The 15,150-nt window shown below is 39.3% G+C and overlaps 1 protein-coding gene across 5 annotated transcripts in view; it reads left to right on the top strand.

The window, feature by feature from the left end:
- The first annotated feature begins 633 nt into the window (after positions 1–633).
- LMO3 (LIM domain only 3) overlaps positions 634–15,150 on the top strand; it is a 58,872-nt gene continuing 44,355 nt past the window's right edge. The window contains exons 1-3 of one of the 5 annotated variants that reach the window (XM_049695110.1): positions 1,348–1,899; positions 2,628–2,694; positions 7,885–8,098. In XM_049695110.1, the coding sequence (XP_049551067.1) occupies positions 7,893–8,098 (206 nt within the window). In that variant the 5' untranslated portion in view covers positions 1,348–1,899; positions 2,628–2,694; positions 7,885–7,892. Of the gene's footprint in view, positions 803–1,343; positions 1,900–2,222; positions 2,695–2,810; positions 3,887–7,884; positions 8,099–15,150 lie in introns of those variants that run through there. The other 4 variants (XM_004281103.2, XM_033408159.2, XM_033408158.2 and 1 more) reach the window with 4 other exon arrangements.

Here is a 15,150-nt window from a genome sequence, read left to right as displayed (position 1 = left end):
TTGGCATATTATTCACTAAGTTCCTCTCTCTCTCTCTCTCTCTCTCTCTCTCTCTCTCCCTCGCTTGCCTGTACAAGTGTGGGGAGATTGTAAAACTGGGAGGAAAAGGAAGATTGGGGGAAAAGGAGGGGGTGGGAAATGCAATTAGGGATCTGGGTGTTTGTCCCTTAAAAAAATAAGGTGACAAAGTGGTTAATGTCTTTGCAGGTTGGTGTTGATATCAGGAATCTTACTGCCACAGTCCAAATAGAGTACTAATTACTGAGAATGATGTCACCGTAGGCAGAGGAATAATCCCATCATTTAATTAGTTGAATGATTTAAACAAAGATTTGCATAGATGCACTAATCAGTTGCCATGAATTACAGAGCAGCAGTTGCCAGCGAGGGGTAACAGATCATACAGTTGGAGGGAAAAAAACATCTCATCTCCTTGAACATAATTAATTTAATTGTCCTCATTAGCTGTACCATTTGTTTTGATTTTATTTCTCCCTTTCCCCACACATACTTCTCCCTCCCTCCCTCTTTTCTTCTTCTCAGTGCATTGGCTGAGAGAGAGAGTGCATGAAACACACACACACACACACACACACACACACACACACTCTGGGGTGTTCTCAGAGTGGCTGGAGCAGAGAGGTGGGGTGGAACAGCGGGAGCTGCGCGGATGGGTGAGGTGCATGTGTGCCTGCTTAGACCGGCCAGAAAAGCCAAGCTTAAGAGAGCTGCCTATGTACAGAACAAACCCACTGAAGGGGTTCTTATTAATCTGCCGTTTGTGACTTTCGTTATTTTTCAGGTTAGTTCTGCATTTCGTTGCCTTTTAGAGGGAGAAGAAAGCAAACTCCATACTATTTTATTATGAGCCTTTAAGAAAGGGAAGGGATAAACATAAGTTGTCAATGTTGTACCATTATTCCTTATAAACAGAAGCATAATTTAGCCTGAATATTCACGGGGTGGGAGCGGTGCATTGATTCTTTCTAAAACTGATGGTGCTGAGAAGAAAAAAAAGTTCTGTGGAGTTCAACAATTGAGTCTTTCTTGGCCCTTAAAACATTTCAGCCAGTGTCATTCAGATCTGGACTATTTTTAAGCTTGACCTTTGACAGGGCTTTTAAAAATCTGGTGGCGATGCTATGATAGTTGCCAAAAAGAGGATGACTTTGAAGTTTGAAAACTTAGAAAAATAATAAGATACGTTAAAGCTGCCAGTGGCCTTTACAGATGCAAAGTAAAGTTAAGAGAAGAGGAGCTTGGGGGTTAAGGGGACCTTTCTGAAGGATAAAAAGGAAAAAGAAATCTGTCAAGGCCTCTAAAACAAGCCTATGAAGACTGAGCAGTAACGGTGGAGACACTCAACCACTCTTTGACCAAGTTAGGCTTAAAAACATGTTGCTAGGTGCTCTTGGGCTGTTTTCCATTCTAGTCTGTGAATTTTAAATTGCGAGGAATTCAAGTAATTGCAGGAAGTGTTCAGCAGGGATGGGAGAGATGTTCAGTATCAGTTAATGGGGCACAAGTTCACAGTTTGGTTCTTGGGCCAGAGGAGGAAGGGGAGCGTGGCATCTCCGGACCCAGCTTGTGTAGCAGACCTGCCCTGCGGAGCAGCGACTTCGGAGAGTTCACTAACAGAAGTCAGAGAACCGGGCGACTGCAGCCGCCCCCAGACATTTCTTAAAGGGGAGGGTTGTGTGCTTTTCCAGTGTATTCTGGTAGCAGTTTGACTCCCTTGCTTTTATTTTAATTTCCATAATTGGCAGCTTCAGAACTGGCACTGGAAGACAGTTTGCTTTCAACGTGGCCACCTATTCCAAAATGCCCCTGTTATTTTAGGAACCCTACCGTTTTCCTCTGGAGCTCTTTCGCAGGACTTCTTTTGGACGGGTCCAGGAGGTAGGCAGGGTCCTTCCCGGAGTCGACTCCCGCCGAGGTCACTTTTTGTGCGGAGCGGGGATTGGGGGTCGTCCCCAGCGTTTGCGAGTAGCATATGCGTGGGGTTGTGCTGACTGCACTCGCAGGCTTGTACATTTTCACCCTGGGAAATTAGCAACAAAGCCCTATCTGTCTTGCGGCTGCTTTGCACTTTCCGAGGGCGGCTGTACTTGACTGAGCTGCAGAACAGGCACACGAGAGCGAGCGAGCGAGCGAACGAGGGAGGGAGGGAGGGAGGGAGGGAGGGAGAGAAGGAAAGGAGAGAAGAGGGGAGGGGTGGGGGGCGAGAGGTAAATAGTCTTAAATCGGAAGGGAGCTGCTTCTCTGTGGTCTTGACAAGCGCTGCCTGGGCTCCGCCGGCTCAGTAATAACGGAGTGACCTTTTCTTTGGCTGTATTCTGTCTGGCTGGGAAGGGATTGCATTTTGCAGCTGAGAGCCGGGGCTTCCTTCAGCTCGGCTCCTGGCGTGCTCCTGGGGTAAGTTGTCTTGAGCCAGGACGGAGAGAGACAGCCTCGGACTGCAGTTGCCTAAAAGGAGGACACCTGTGGCTCAGATGCGGTCAACACCATTACTTGGCGGATCCTTGAGGACCTCATTATTTTAAACTTAAAAAAAAAAAAATAGAGATTCCCTCCCCCTCTTTTTTTTTTTTTTTTCAAAGCAATGCTTCTTTTTGACCTTTCCCAAGGAGAAGCGCTACAAAGCAGCCACTGTGCTTTCTGAACGGCCTCCCCCTGTATCGCTTAATTGAGAAGGTAAGTGCAGCAACTGGGTGTACACGCGGCGGCTTATTTGTGGTGTGTGTGTCTGCGGGTGCGCGCGTGCGTGTACGGATGTGGGGATTTTTTTCTTCTTCAGCCTCTCCTAATGAGGCATAAACTGGAGCTGCAGCCCAGCTCCGCACTGCAACTTTCACTCGGGCTGCAGCTCTGCCGAGACCGTTTTGTTTAAGTCATGTGAGGCTTCATTATTTTTATGATGAGACGTGAAATAGATGCGGGCGGATGTTGATGGAAGGAGAGAGAGCAGAGCGGCTGCGGCGCGGAAAGTCTCAAGTACGACTCGAGCGGATAATAGTCAAAGTTCACGAGGAACTGCAGTATTTCCACAGCCCCGACTCCCGGGGAGACAGGGGCTTGAGAGAGTTTGGGAGGAGATGTTCGATCTGGCCCGGCCCGTAGGAAGGGAATTCAGTTTTAGGTGGTTCCCGACCCTCCTCCCCTTACTTGCTGGAATTCATCACCCCCCTCCCCCAGGAGTTGAAATGACCATTTTTGGGTTCTGGTGGCCACTTCTGCCTCTGTCCACTCTGCCATAATAACGAAATACCGTTCCTACGAGATGGAAAAGTGACTGTCTGCGGGGGGAGGGGGCGGTTGGGAGAAGTGGCGAGAAGAGAGAGGTTCCGTGGGGCAAGGTGCCTCTGTACTAATAGGCTGAGATTCAAACTGCTGCGGCACATTTTTATGGGGGCTACCCAGATTGCTGTTATGAAATACAAGTCAGATTTATGATCTTTTTCATATTGAACATGATATGCTATGCTAACGCTGCATGTGACAGTTTAATCAAATCCATTTGTTACCACGACGCTAAAAGGGGCCTCTGGGATTTTAGGATTACGGGCAGAGTTAGGGAAGCATGTGGCTTTGTCATTCGCCATCATTTTGCACACTGCCACACGGCGAGGGGCTCCGTGTGTGCGCCGTGTCTCGTCTGGCCGCCCTCGTCCTTTCCTCCACCCCCCGCGCCGCCGCTCCGACCCGCTCCCAAAGTGGCTTCACAATAGTCCGTCCTCCGAGGTGTAGGCTGCTCACCAGGTCCGCACTTGAGCTAAAACCGAGAGACCCCCTTCCACTTCTACCTTTGGGCTGGGCGCTCAATGCGAAGCCGCTGCAACTCAGGCACGCCTAAATCAACTCATGCAGAAAAAGGAGAAAAGTTTTGGTAAGGTTACAATCTATCATAGATGCACTTTGCCGGCGCTCGGCACTCTCGGCTACTCCAAAGCCTTCCTGCTCTTCCGCTGCTTTTGTGTCTTTCGAAAAGATCCGAAATATTATTGTTGTAACTGCTTTGAAAGACTGCTGCTTAAACCAATTAATCTTGCTAGGTGCAACAAAAACTGCTACATTCTTTGCAAATCATCCCTGTGTGGCTGCAAAGACACAACCACAAAAGGCTGGAGCATAAACTCCTCAAGGGATTCTTTGTTAGAGTGTATGTATGTTTCTTATTTTTTTTTTTTTTATTTTGCATGTGAGCTGCATCAAAATTGAACTCAGTCTTGCAAATCTCTTGTTGGCCTTTGCCAAGCACTAGCACTTTGCTGCCATGGTAACTGTAATTAAACTGATAAGAGTGGAAAAATGTCAGTATCTCTGAGCCTTGCAGCTGCATTGGAGAAAAAGGGAATCAAATTGGTTCCCAGCTCCATTGCTCAGAAAGGGGAGGGGGGGGTGGAAGGATGGGGAGGGGGGTTGGGAGTTGAAGGGGCAGAACAGAGTTAAGCAGCTCCAGCGCCTGAGATCTGGGGACATCTATTTGCATTGTTGTCCCTTAGGGGGCTGCAGCCTGTAGGGATGCTCTGGGCCAGTGAACAGAGAGAAACAAGCTTTTAGGCCCAATCCAGTTCTCCAGTCCGGGCTGGGGGCTGGGGAGAGGATGAAGATGGGCAGGAGGAGAGAAAATCTTTTGTTTGGTACCTCTTGGCAATCGAATGGCCGGTGTTGGCCAAATTCTTTTAATCTGTGTCACTGCTCCCAGCTGCAGAACCTGCATTCCCATTTTCGCATCTTCCTGAGGCACCTCATCTCTGCCAACCCCCTTTATGTATTCCCTCTTCCTTTTCCTTCTCCCAAATTGTCCTCTGTGAATCTTCCGAAGGGGACAAAATGTTTTCCATTCACTACGTGTAGTTAGTCCAAAAATATGAAAGACTGGGTCTAAGTGCTGCAAACCTTTTATTATGATTATTATTTTTTTAAGCCCCTGTGTGTTGTGGAGTTGTGGTTACTTTGTTGTGTTAACTACTGAAGCTGAGACTGCGCGGATGAATGGCACAGAACAAGGGAACATAATGGAGGCAATCAACCGTTAGGCCGCCTCACAATGCAATCCAGGCAATTAAAAGCTCACCAGAGTTTAAATGAAATGGTTCTACTTATTTCTGCACACCACACTGCACGGGCTATTATTTATGTCTTTTTTTAATTATGATTTCCCTTAAACTGTCAAATAACTCAGAATGGCAGGGTCTCAGAGGCAATAAGAATTTCCCTCGGAACAATTTACATGCCAATCTAAAACTAGTTATGAGTCCTGATGTGCTATAAGCAACTTGTGAAATGTTTCTCAGCTCCGAACACATAACTCTACCCAGACGCATTCTGCCGGATGCTGAAGAGAGGCTGCCGACTGCTTTATGCCTGTTTAGGTACATGGCAACGTGGTGACTACAAAATAGTTCTTTTTTCTACAACTGTTAACTTGCAGAGTATCGAAAACATTTCCTTTTCAAGAGCAATGGGATGATGTTTTCTGCAGGAAGGTACCAGGATGGAGCAGAAAATATCAAACTCCTTCTACGCCCAAGGCCAGACAGAGTATAAGAGTTTCAAATATTAATTGGCCTCTGAGTGCTAAATTAAAATGTCAGCACAACAAAAAACATTTTGTGAAGACAAGCAGGGTAGAGTTGTCCCAAATGTTGGTACCCCCTGTCATGGTTGCAAAGCATTGTGAATAAAGATAGGTGACCTTCCACGCTTGATGATGGTAACACAGCTCAGAGAGACAGAGCTTAGCTACAGCTAAGAAGGATTTGGACAGAAAATTTTCAGCTTGGTGGTATAAAAAAAATAATAGCCTTATAAATTGGATAACTAGACTAGCCACTGTTAATACATCTCAAGATGTTTTCAGTCATGAAATCCGGAATGTCATTTAGTAAATCACAGTCTCTCCCTCCCCCAGGTAGATAGTTAAGAGGCACCTGGGTATGTTCTGTACTGTAATTAATGGGATTCGTTCCTCGTGGAACCTTGCGAGAAGATGGTAACTAGTTCTGATCAAAGACACTTCATTTGTTAGAAGTTCTAGAGAATGAGATTTAGCAGAGCTATCAAGGGTTATGATTAATCTACACTAGACCCTGAGCTCCTTCAAAGAAAAGGAACAGAGAGCCGGCTATAGGAATACCACCTGCTGTTCTGTACAAATCCAGCTGCTAGTCTGCAGCTCCGAGGACCACGGCTCTGCATCCCATGCAGAAAGAGTAGCTACCTTGACGCCTCACTGCCAGTCCCTGCTCCATCACTCTATCAGAGAAGTTATTTTCTAATGGAAGTTCAATATCGTAACACTATTATGTGAAATTCATGTATCATTTGTAGCTAGAAAAGTTATTCTGCTGTGAGGGTACGGTGCCTTGATGTCTCTTAACAGTGTGATTAAAAAAGAGAAAGATTGTAAAGATAATGAAGGTGCAGGCTTCATCATCAGGCATCAGAGGAAACTGAAGAAGGTTTAGCTATTTTGGAGCAGGAAACACACCGAAAATGCTCTAGATTAGAGCTTGGCATTTCTTACTTGAGACTGTTTCAAGTGCAGGCATTTGGTGTCTTGTGTCATTCTATGTTCAAGTTTAAAACTTTATGCCTCAGAGAGGAGGCCTAATTTAGCAGCAGGATCTCTGGACTGTAAGAAGGCCACCAAGTCTAGTGCTTAACTGTCATTCAGCTTTGAGCGAGTCCCTTAACCTCTCTTAGGCCTCTGTATCATAATTTGTAAAACGAAGGAATTTGGAATCGAAGTCTGCAGTACTTTATACTGCTTGAAATGAGTTCTTTGGTAAATATGAAGCTGTGAATAGTTGGTCCAGCTTTTTTAAAAGCTGGGTATTTGACATTTAGGAGAGAAGAAACTCAAAGGCAAATACCCTTTCATTGAAAAAATTTCAGTCAGGTTGTAACACCCATAGAACTCAGCTAGACTCCTTATTTATGATGGAGATATGTCTCTAAAATATATAAATGTCCCTATGTCTAGTCTAGTATGTATGTAATATAGGTATATAATATATATTTGCATATGGATGTTTGGGTAACCCTATATATATTTAGACTTTGTCTTCTATTGTCTTTTCTTTCCTTTATAAAATAAATAAGTGCATGTTTATGATAATAAATTACATAATCCTATAGTTTAATTTTATATAAAAGCATGTAGTATAGAGTTAGGTAATCTGCCATTAGTAGAAGCACTGACTGATGCCTGTGAGTATAAGTACATTTAAAAAAATTTTAACACAATGAATACTTTGAAATATCAAGGGCACAGGGGGGAAGTCTTTGGAGGCAAACAAGTATTATAGCATTGGTGGGCTTTTCGGGAGACTGTACTCTGCTTAAGTATAAACATCTCTACTGCTAAGTGAGGTTAGTGCATCCCATAAGGGTGCACTTTCCTTCTGCCATCAAGCCCGTGTTAAGTGAAATTTTTAACCAATAAAGGAAAACTCATTTTTGACTTCTACAGCCTGTGCACAGACTACTTTGTTCAACAGCTTTCTTTGAGATTGTTAGCCATTTACTCATAGTTTCTCCCGAAAGGAACTTCTTTATGTAGAAAATGGGGACACTATAAAATTATTTACTATTACTTAACTTCTTCGTGTATATAATATCAACTTACCAGGTGCAACATGAATTCTTTGTTTTATCACTTTATAGGTGTCACTTCGTAAATGGTTTAACAAGGGCTTAGCAAAGTTTGAGACTCTTTTGTTTCCAAAATTTAGTTCGATATCTGTATGGCCCTCAAAAAGAACGTCTAACACCCCTTGAAAAAGGCAATCTGAAATATTTAACTTGGTGGAGGTCTTTGGACATCTTCTGCTTCCTTCTTGGAGTCCCAGCTCTCTTGTTTTTCTTGTCTCCCTTTAGGTATACAAATGCTCTCAGTCCAGCCAGACAACAAGCCGAAAGGTTGTGCTGGCTGCAACCGAAAGATCAAGGACCGGTATCTTCTAAAGGCACTGGACAAATACTGGCATGAGGACTGCCTGAAGTGTGCCTGCTGTGACTGTCGTTTGGGAGAGGTGGGCTCCACCCTGTACACTAAAGCTAACCTTATCCTTTGTCGCAGAGACTATCTGAGGTAGGAATTAGCCTTGCACACCAGTGATGACTGGATTCCTTTTAAAATACCTTTGTAAGTGTCTTTGTGGGTTTCATTTCCTTCCTACTAGCCTCTATTCCTGAAAGGTGTCCACCTAGCAGCCTTCAAAATGCTGCCAGGTGCCTGTTCCACAAATGATCGCTTCAGCAATGGCCAGGAAAACCCAGTATCTCAAAGTGTTCCCATTTATTTGCCTTACCTGATGCTCCTACCTGGGGATAGGTTAGTCCACTGCCTGTATGGAAACTGCCAGTTCACATCAAGGATGTATTTGGTAGAAATCAGCATGCAAGATGTTTTATTCGCACAAAAGTGACAAGGTCAGGCTGAGTATAGCACAAAGTAATTCAGCGATATTTCTGTTTCCGATTTGTCAGAGAAAGTCAATTTGAAACTCTTAACTGGCATTTATTAGTAAGGTGTTTATCGTACAGTGTTGAAAACTTTCCCCAAGTGTGAATACACCTCCCTCCACCCACCATGGCATTCCAGGTGATCTTCCCAAAGATAGCACTGAAAGTCGAACAGCCTAAGTCTTGCCAGTAGCTTTACAGAAAATAACAAAGTAAAGACCTCCATCATTATGGGGAAATGATAGCCACTCTCCAAACTGTAAACATCTGAACGGTTTCAGGACAACGCAGATGTTCTTGCTTCTGAAGCCATGAAGCAGACTAAACTTGTATCCTAGCGTTTAGTACTCAACACATGGACTGGTATTTAAGAAAAATTATTTTGCTTTTCAGGGAATTTTGTGACTTCATTCAGCTGCAAATTACTGATATTAACAAAGTAGGATCTATCAAATTAGAGAAATGATATATGGCATCATTTGGGTTTTCATATTTGATACAATTAATCATTTTTCTAATCTGACATTAAGTGATTCATTTTGAATTTTTTTCCCTTATGACACAAAATTTATCAATCAGCAGTAACTCCTTGGTCATTTCAGGAGGTGTTTTCTAGGGAATCTGGTGCTGCTTCGTATATAATTCAGTTATTTTCAGTCCAATTCAATGTTTATATATAAGAACATATTGTTTGATGAATGGTCATTACAAGAGGATGAGTCCAGTACTGTTTATCAGATTCTACTCTCTCCCCTCTTAGGACCGCTTCATCTGACAGCCCCCTGACTAATTATAACCACTTGCTACTACTTCTCTGTGTTCCAGGGGCACAAAATACATGTAAGATGCCAGCAATGGGAATGGAATGTGACTATAGGCAAGGAGTTCCCTAACGAACACAACTAATCAGAATTAAGCTATTCCGTGAATTCTTTCAGGCTCTACGGTCTTGGAACTTTCCTCTTGCAAATAAAAATTTCTCCTCTGCTCATTGTGAATTAGAGCCTGATTTCTACATAGAGTCTTTGTATTTGCTTTTAGTGACTTTGCTTCCTACTTTTGCTTTATCTTCCTAACCAATAGCCGTGGGCTTTTGGACTCTGTCTTTGACTTTTGTTTACATTTGCAGTATCTCCAGTGGATTCATGTAACCAAACAAGGAGTTTATATAGTCTGGGCAAGATTAAAGTGTTCTAATAAGCAATAAAGACAAAAATTAAGTCAAATTTAAAGAGAGTCTCTTGAAATCTCTGGATATTTTTAAATCAGAAATGTAAATTTGCCAATGAAATACATGTGTCGTGAGTGAAACTGTTTTGCAGTTGTCTACATAGTAGAGAGCAGAGAAAGTAACCTTGTGTTGTTTTAATCTTCCTTATGGTAATAAAAAAAAGTTGTTCAACTGGTGTTTGATAGTCTTAAGTGTATTGTTGAAGGGAATTTATCAAAATAGTTTTCATTTCAGAAATCTTTGTCTCTAAAAGAGTCTATATGTTGCTTTTTGTGAGGCAACTTTTACTTGATTTCTGACAGGCTCAAACTTTTAATCTTGTTACCTTATTTTTAAAAAATCATACTCTTTCAAATTTAAACCCTGGTCCTGATTGCCAATATATTCATTTCTCAGAGTACAATTTCCTCTTAAATTGGTCATTACCACATTAATGGCCAGTTGTTATGTTAACAGCCTAAGGGTTGTTAACATTTCAAACTAAGCTGTTAACAGCAAGCTTATCCCTTATTTAAACTGAAGGTTTTGTTGTATATAACAGTGACTTCCTTGGCAAGGAGTAATTCATCAACACTTAAAAATTGCAGAAGTGAAACGGGGAAATGGTATGTGTGTAAAACACCATGTTATGTGTTATAGATTATGCCACAGATGTGGTATTTAGTTTTATGTGGAAAGTGTGTATCTCAGTGAAATTATGTCTATGTTTAAAAGCATATGTCTGATTGGCAAATTAAAATAGTCTGATTCTGTATGTCGAATAGGCAAATACGTTCAGGCAAACTTTATTTACCAATTAATTCCTTTGAATGGGTATAAACAGGCATTCAAAAATGCTTATTGGATGCCTGCTTTATGAGAAGCATGATTTGGGGTCATGGACAAAAATTAACTAAGGGAAAAAGGGAGGTGCACCTCAAACTGTGACTATCTAATTGTTTATTAATTACACAAAATCTGCAGTATGATCAGTGAACAAGTAATATTCTGTGGCTATTTTCCCGAGCTTTGAAAATAATTTTTCTCATTCCCCTGTTAGTTCAGTACATTTCCTTCTTGTGTTTTGCACAGCCAATGCTTAACCATTTACATCCTATTAAAAAGTAGTTTAGTTTGGTTTTCGGGTCTTCGGATATTATGTAATATCTTTGAGGCACAAACGAGCCATAAATAATTTACAGGTTTGTGTTTCTCTGTCTAAATTACTAGGCATCTAAGTAAGAATATGGAAAATGGTAAAGAAAAAATTGCTTACCTGTACCAGTAAATTATGGGTTATAGATATTATCCTGGGCCAGATAATTTTTCATATCTAGAGAAGAGTGAAATATTTTTTGCCAACTGTATTTAACTTCCTAGTTAACTTCTCCTTCCAAAAGCAAACACAAAACACACTTTTATTACTGAACAGTGAATCTTGAAGCTCTAACATTTTATTTTGCCTTATTCTGAGTAGTGATAGTGGTGACATGTTTTTACAAGTTCTTTGAATGATGAGTACAAGAATTTAAATCATAAGATATTTTCTTTAGGGTATTAGAAGCTATTACTGCAGTAAATTTGATTTTGCTCAGATATTTTTTTCTCCTTCGAGGCACAATTAGCTATATTTACAAAAAAGAAAAGATTCTTACAGTTCGTTACTGAGTTTCAAATCTTAACAGTTCCCTTTCCACAACAGGGCTGATACAATATCTTTTAATTTTCTGGAGAATATTAGATACACCTGTCTGATGAGAGGGAATTTGCCAGTTTTTAAGATTGCTTTACATCCTCAGAAATTCATTAGAAAAAGGAACAGAAAGATTGATTTTTAAAAACTTCCTCTATTAAACACGCTTTCTGACTTAAACTATGAAGTTGGTCTGCCCACTAATATTTATATGCCAAGACCTAGAAATGAATCTGTTAAAAATATATGCAACACATTTATATTTTTTTTATTTTTAAAAGTTGTTTATGACAAAGTAGATATGGAAGCATCTTTGTGCCTTGAACCAGAGAATGCATAAAGTAGATTAGCAATTACTGTGTAAAACTAGTCAAGGTTTAGTAATGATGTTTACAGGACTGTGTAGCTACTGCTAAACTAGCATTCTGATTTGAGTTTGGAAAATATGAATAAAGTAGCTATTAATGTTTCATCAGTTTTAGAATTAAGATTTTATGTCAAGTGTTACAAAGTCAGAACTAGGAGATACAGCAAAATACTTTACTTCTCAATTTGGAGAGTGTAGAATATCAGAACTCACCAGTTAAGCTGTTGGACCATTTTTGTCAGTTTTTTAATTTAAGCCTGCATTTTCTTACTTGTAGTATATTTTAAGCAGTAAGTCGACGAAGGCTGTATCTTGTATCTCTATGAATGGTGTTTTACCAGAGAATGTACTCAAAGCTGTTTGCTGTGATACTTGCCATGGAAGCTGCATACAGCTCTTCTATATGAGAAACAGAAAACGTCTTATATAAAATTTAATGCAATTTGCTATTTTTATACGTGAGGATGATTTGTTTAAAATGAAAGTACTGGGAAAGAACGATGCTTCATGCTCTACCACAGTTGCCAATTAACAAAAAGGATTTGAAGCTTCTATGCTGATTGCAAATTTTATGTGCTTTAGTATATAATAATATGATTTTACAATAGAAAATTAAATGCTACATAGAGCATTAACCTGGCTATAACTTTATTTCACACTGATCAAAATTGGTACTTATAAATTTTTATATAAGGTTAACTTTATATTAGGACATAATTATGGCCTTAAAAGTAAATATAAATACATTATTAATGTTATTTTATCTGACAGTTAATTGCACAGATTCTTTCTTAATGCTGACTGACGTGTTCATTCTGTTTTTCCTGCTCTGTCATCTTTTTAACATTAGGCGTTTGAAAATATCTCCCCTGGAAAGCAGTACATTATTATTTGAAATATAACCTTTTATTGTTTTAAATTCCAAAAAATTAATCTTTTATATGGAATGAAACTCCTCCCAAATAAACTTTCTTTTTCCTAAGAGCTTCATTTGAGCTTTCTTAACACTTTATAATAGTCATAACTTTTATCATATTTAAACGTCTAAGCTCCTCTTAGTATTATGAACTATTTTGGCATCTGAGTGTATTAGACTCTAGGGTCTCTGAAAAATACTGCTATATTCCCTGTAAATTATCTTACCTTATTTATAGCTTTATAAAATATTGTAATTTTAAGTCCATTTTTCTGTTTATCATAGGAAAGCATTATTGCATTCTATTTCAAACATTTTAGACTATATAGCGTTCGTGGACTGGTACAAATCAGGAGTGATAATGTTGTTTTGTACAGTACTTTGGGAGAGTGCCCCTCGCTTTAGGAAAAAAGGGTCAATCCACCCTAGACTTCCTGAGCAACAACCTCTGCAACAGTCTCTGTTAAAAATATCCTATCTATCAATACATAGAGAATTTCTTATTTGTAAATTTATCTACAATATCTGTCCTTAATTCTGTAATACACCCACTTTCAGTGAGTGAGTATTTAACTAATTATTTTAGTTTTGTGCCTTTTTGTTTTGGTTTGTTTTATAGACTTGAGATATTGTCACTGGAAATAACCCCCACCAAGAATATTAGAAATACAGAGAATACTTCACACTTGTTTCTATCTCTTTACTCTTTTTTATCTTTCCATAAAGCACGGAATACTTCAGTCAGGATAGTTTTTACGCATAAGATGGATAAGTTAGACATACCTGACTTAGCAGAAAAACATTCTGTTCCTACAAGTATATTTAGGATTAAATGCATCCGGAAGAACTACATTTGAGAATTGCCAAAGCTGCTTATTTTGCACTTTACAAATACATAGAACTCTGGGAAAGAATCTCTATTTTTGGTTGCTCTTAGAGTATATCAAAGTAAGCCAGCACTTCATTTATAAACTCACCATTAACTTCCATTAAGTGACTAATAATAAATTTTAATGTTGTTTTGACTGCATAAACATAATTTATTAAGGAATCTCATTTTAAAAATATGCTGAAAGTAGTAATTTTGTAAATGGTTTTGATGCATATATGCATTGTAGAAATGGGTTATGTAGTTCAGTTTTCTGCCTCACATAAAAATTATATAGGCTTAAAGAAGAATTGCACCAGCCTAAACGACCACAGTATTTTTTCTCATTACACTGTGAGTCATTGAAATATTATTTTGGTATTTGGTTTGAAAACATTTCCCAGTTCCCATGAGAATGTCTTCTATCCTTCAAAATTATACACTGTAACCTCATCCCATCTTCCAAACAGACACTAGCTAACATTTCTCACTTTCATCAATAATTGTTAAAATATATGAATTGTAAATATACAACAAGATCTTGAAAACAAGGAAAGTAAAAATAGCAATATTCTATCAATCGACCAGATAGCTTTTTGAAACAGCATTTACATTAGCCATGTTTCTTTAAAAAGACATTTTCCTTTCCTTTTTAATTTTTTAATTGGTTTACATAAGCGATGACTCCTACTGATTCATGGCATTCCCCTTTGTAAGCATCTAAAGAGATGTAGGTGTATGTATGCATGCTGCACATACAGATATTAGAATCTATACAACCTTAGAATGAGCATCGACTTTTGTCATAATTTACTTTCACCAGATCACCGTAGTTTGGCACACTTTGAAACTTGTAAAATTCAGATGCTTGATGCCAGCTAATTCCTTAGTATTGTAAACTATAGCACTGACTTATTCTTATAGAGTGTTCGCCATTCTAAGAGAAAAGACAATTTTTTATAATACTGTAGAATGCCTAAATTTATTCTCTTGTGATTTTTATCACCCAATTCTGTTTCTCTTAGCTCTGATACTGTCTGTTCTATTTCTGTTTCTACCATCATTGCATACTTGTTTTGATGATTAACTGTATGTTCCCCTTTTCAAGGTATTTATAAGAAATTTACTTTGGAGTGGAAGTTACATTGTGAAGCCAGATATGTGGCATTTAGTTTTGTTTCTTATCTTAAAGCAATTTCTTTTGCTTATTGAGGTTTTTTGCCCCTTATTATCCATATGAATGGATAACTTTTCCCTAAAGGAATTAGGACCTAAACATACCCTTTTATTATATTCATCAAACATATTTACTATATTACAAACAGAGTTGCTATAAATCCCACATCAGTCACTTGGGCATTCACCTGTGCCCTTTTTGCTTTCTGCTCTAGACTATCAAAACTCCTTGATAGACCTTTTTCTTCTCAACAAAATTTTTTTAGTTATGTAAAGATTCCAAATCTTTTGCTGAATTCTTTTAGTCCATACTGTTGGTTTTTTATGATGCAAAATTATCTAGCTGTGGACTTTACTGGTTTAAAACAAAATCACACTTGAGATAAATAATCATCTCGTAATAGTTAGATCTCTGATTTGAAGCTGGAAAATTAACATTAAGCTGCAT

The sequence above is a fragment of the Orcinus orca genome, chromosome 11, assembly GCF_937001465.1.
Source record: "Orcinus orca chromosome 11, mOrcOrc1.1, whole genome shotgun sequence".
Taxonomy (NCBI): Eukaryota; Metazoa; Chordata; class Mammalia; order Artiodactyla; family Delphinidae; genus Orcinus; species Orcinus orca.
The sequence above is the reverse complement of the archived record's forward strand: the minus strand, read 5'-3'. Positions and strand labels throughout refer to the sequence as shown.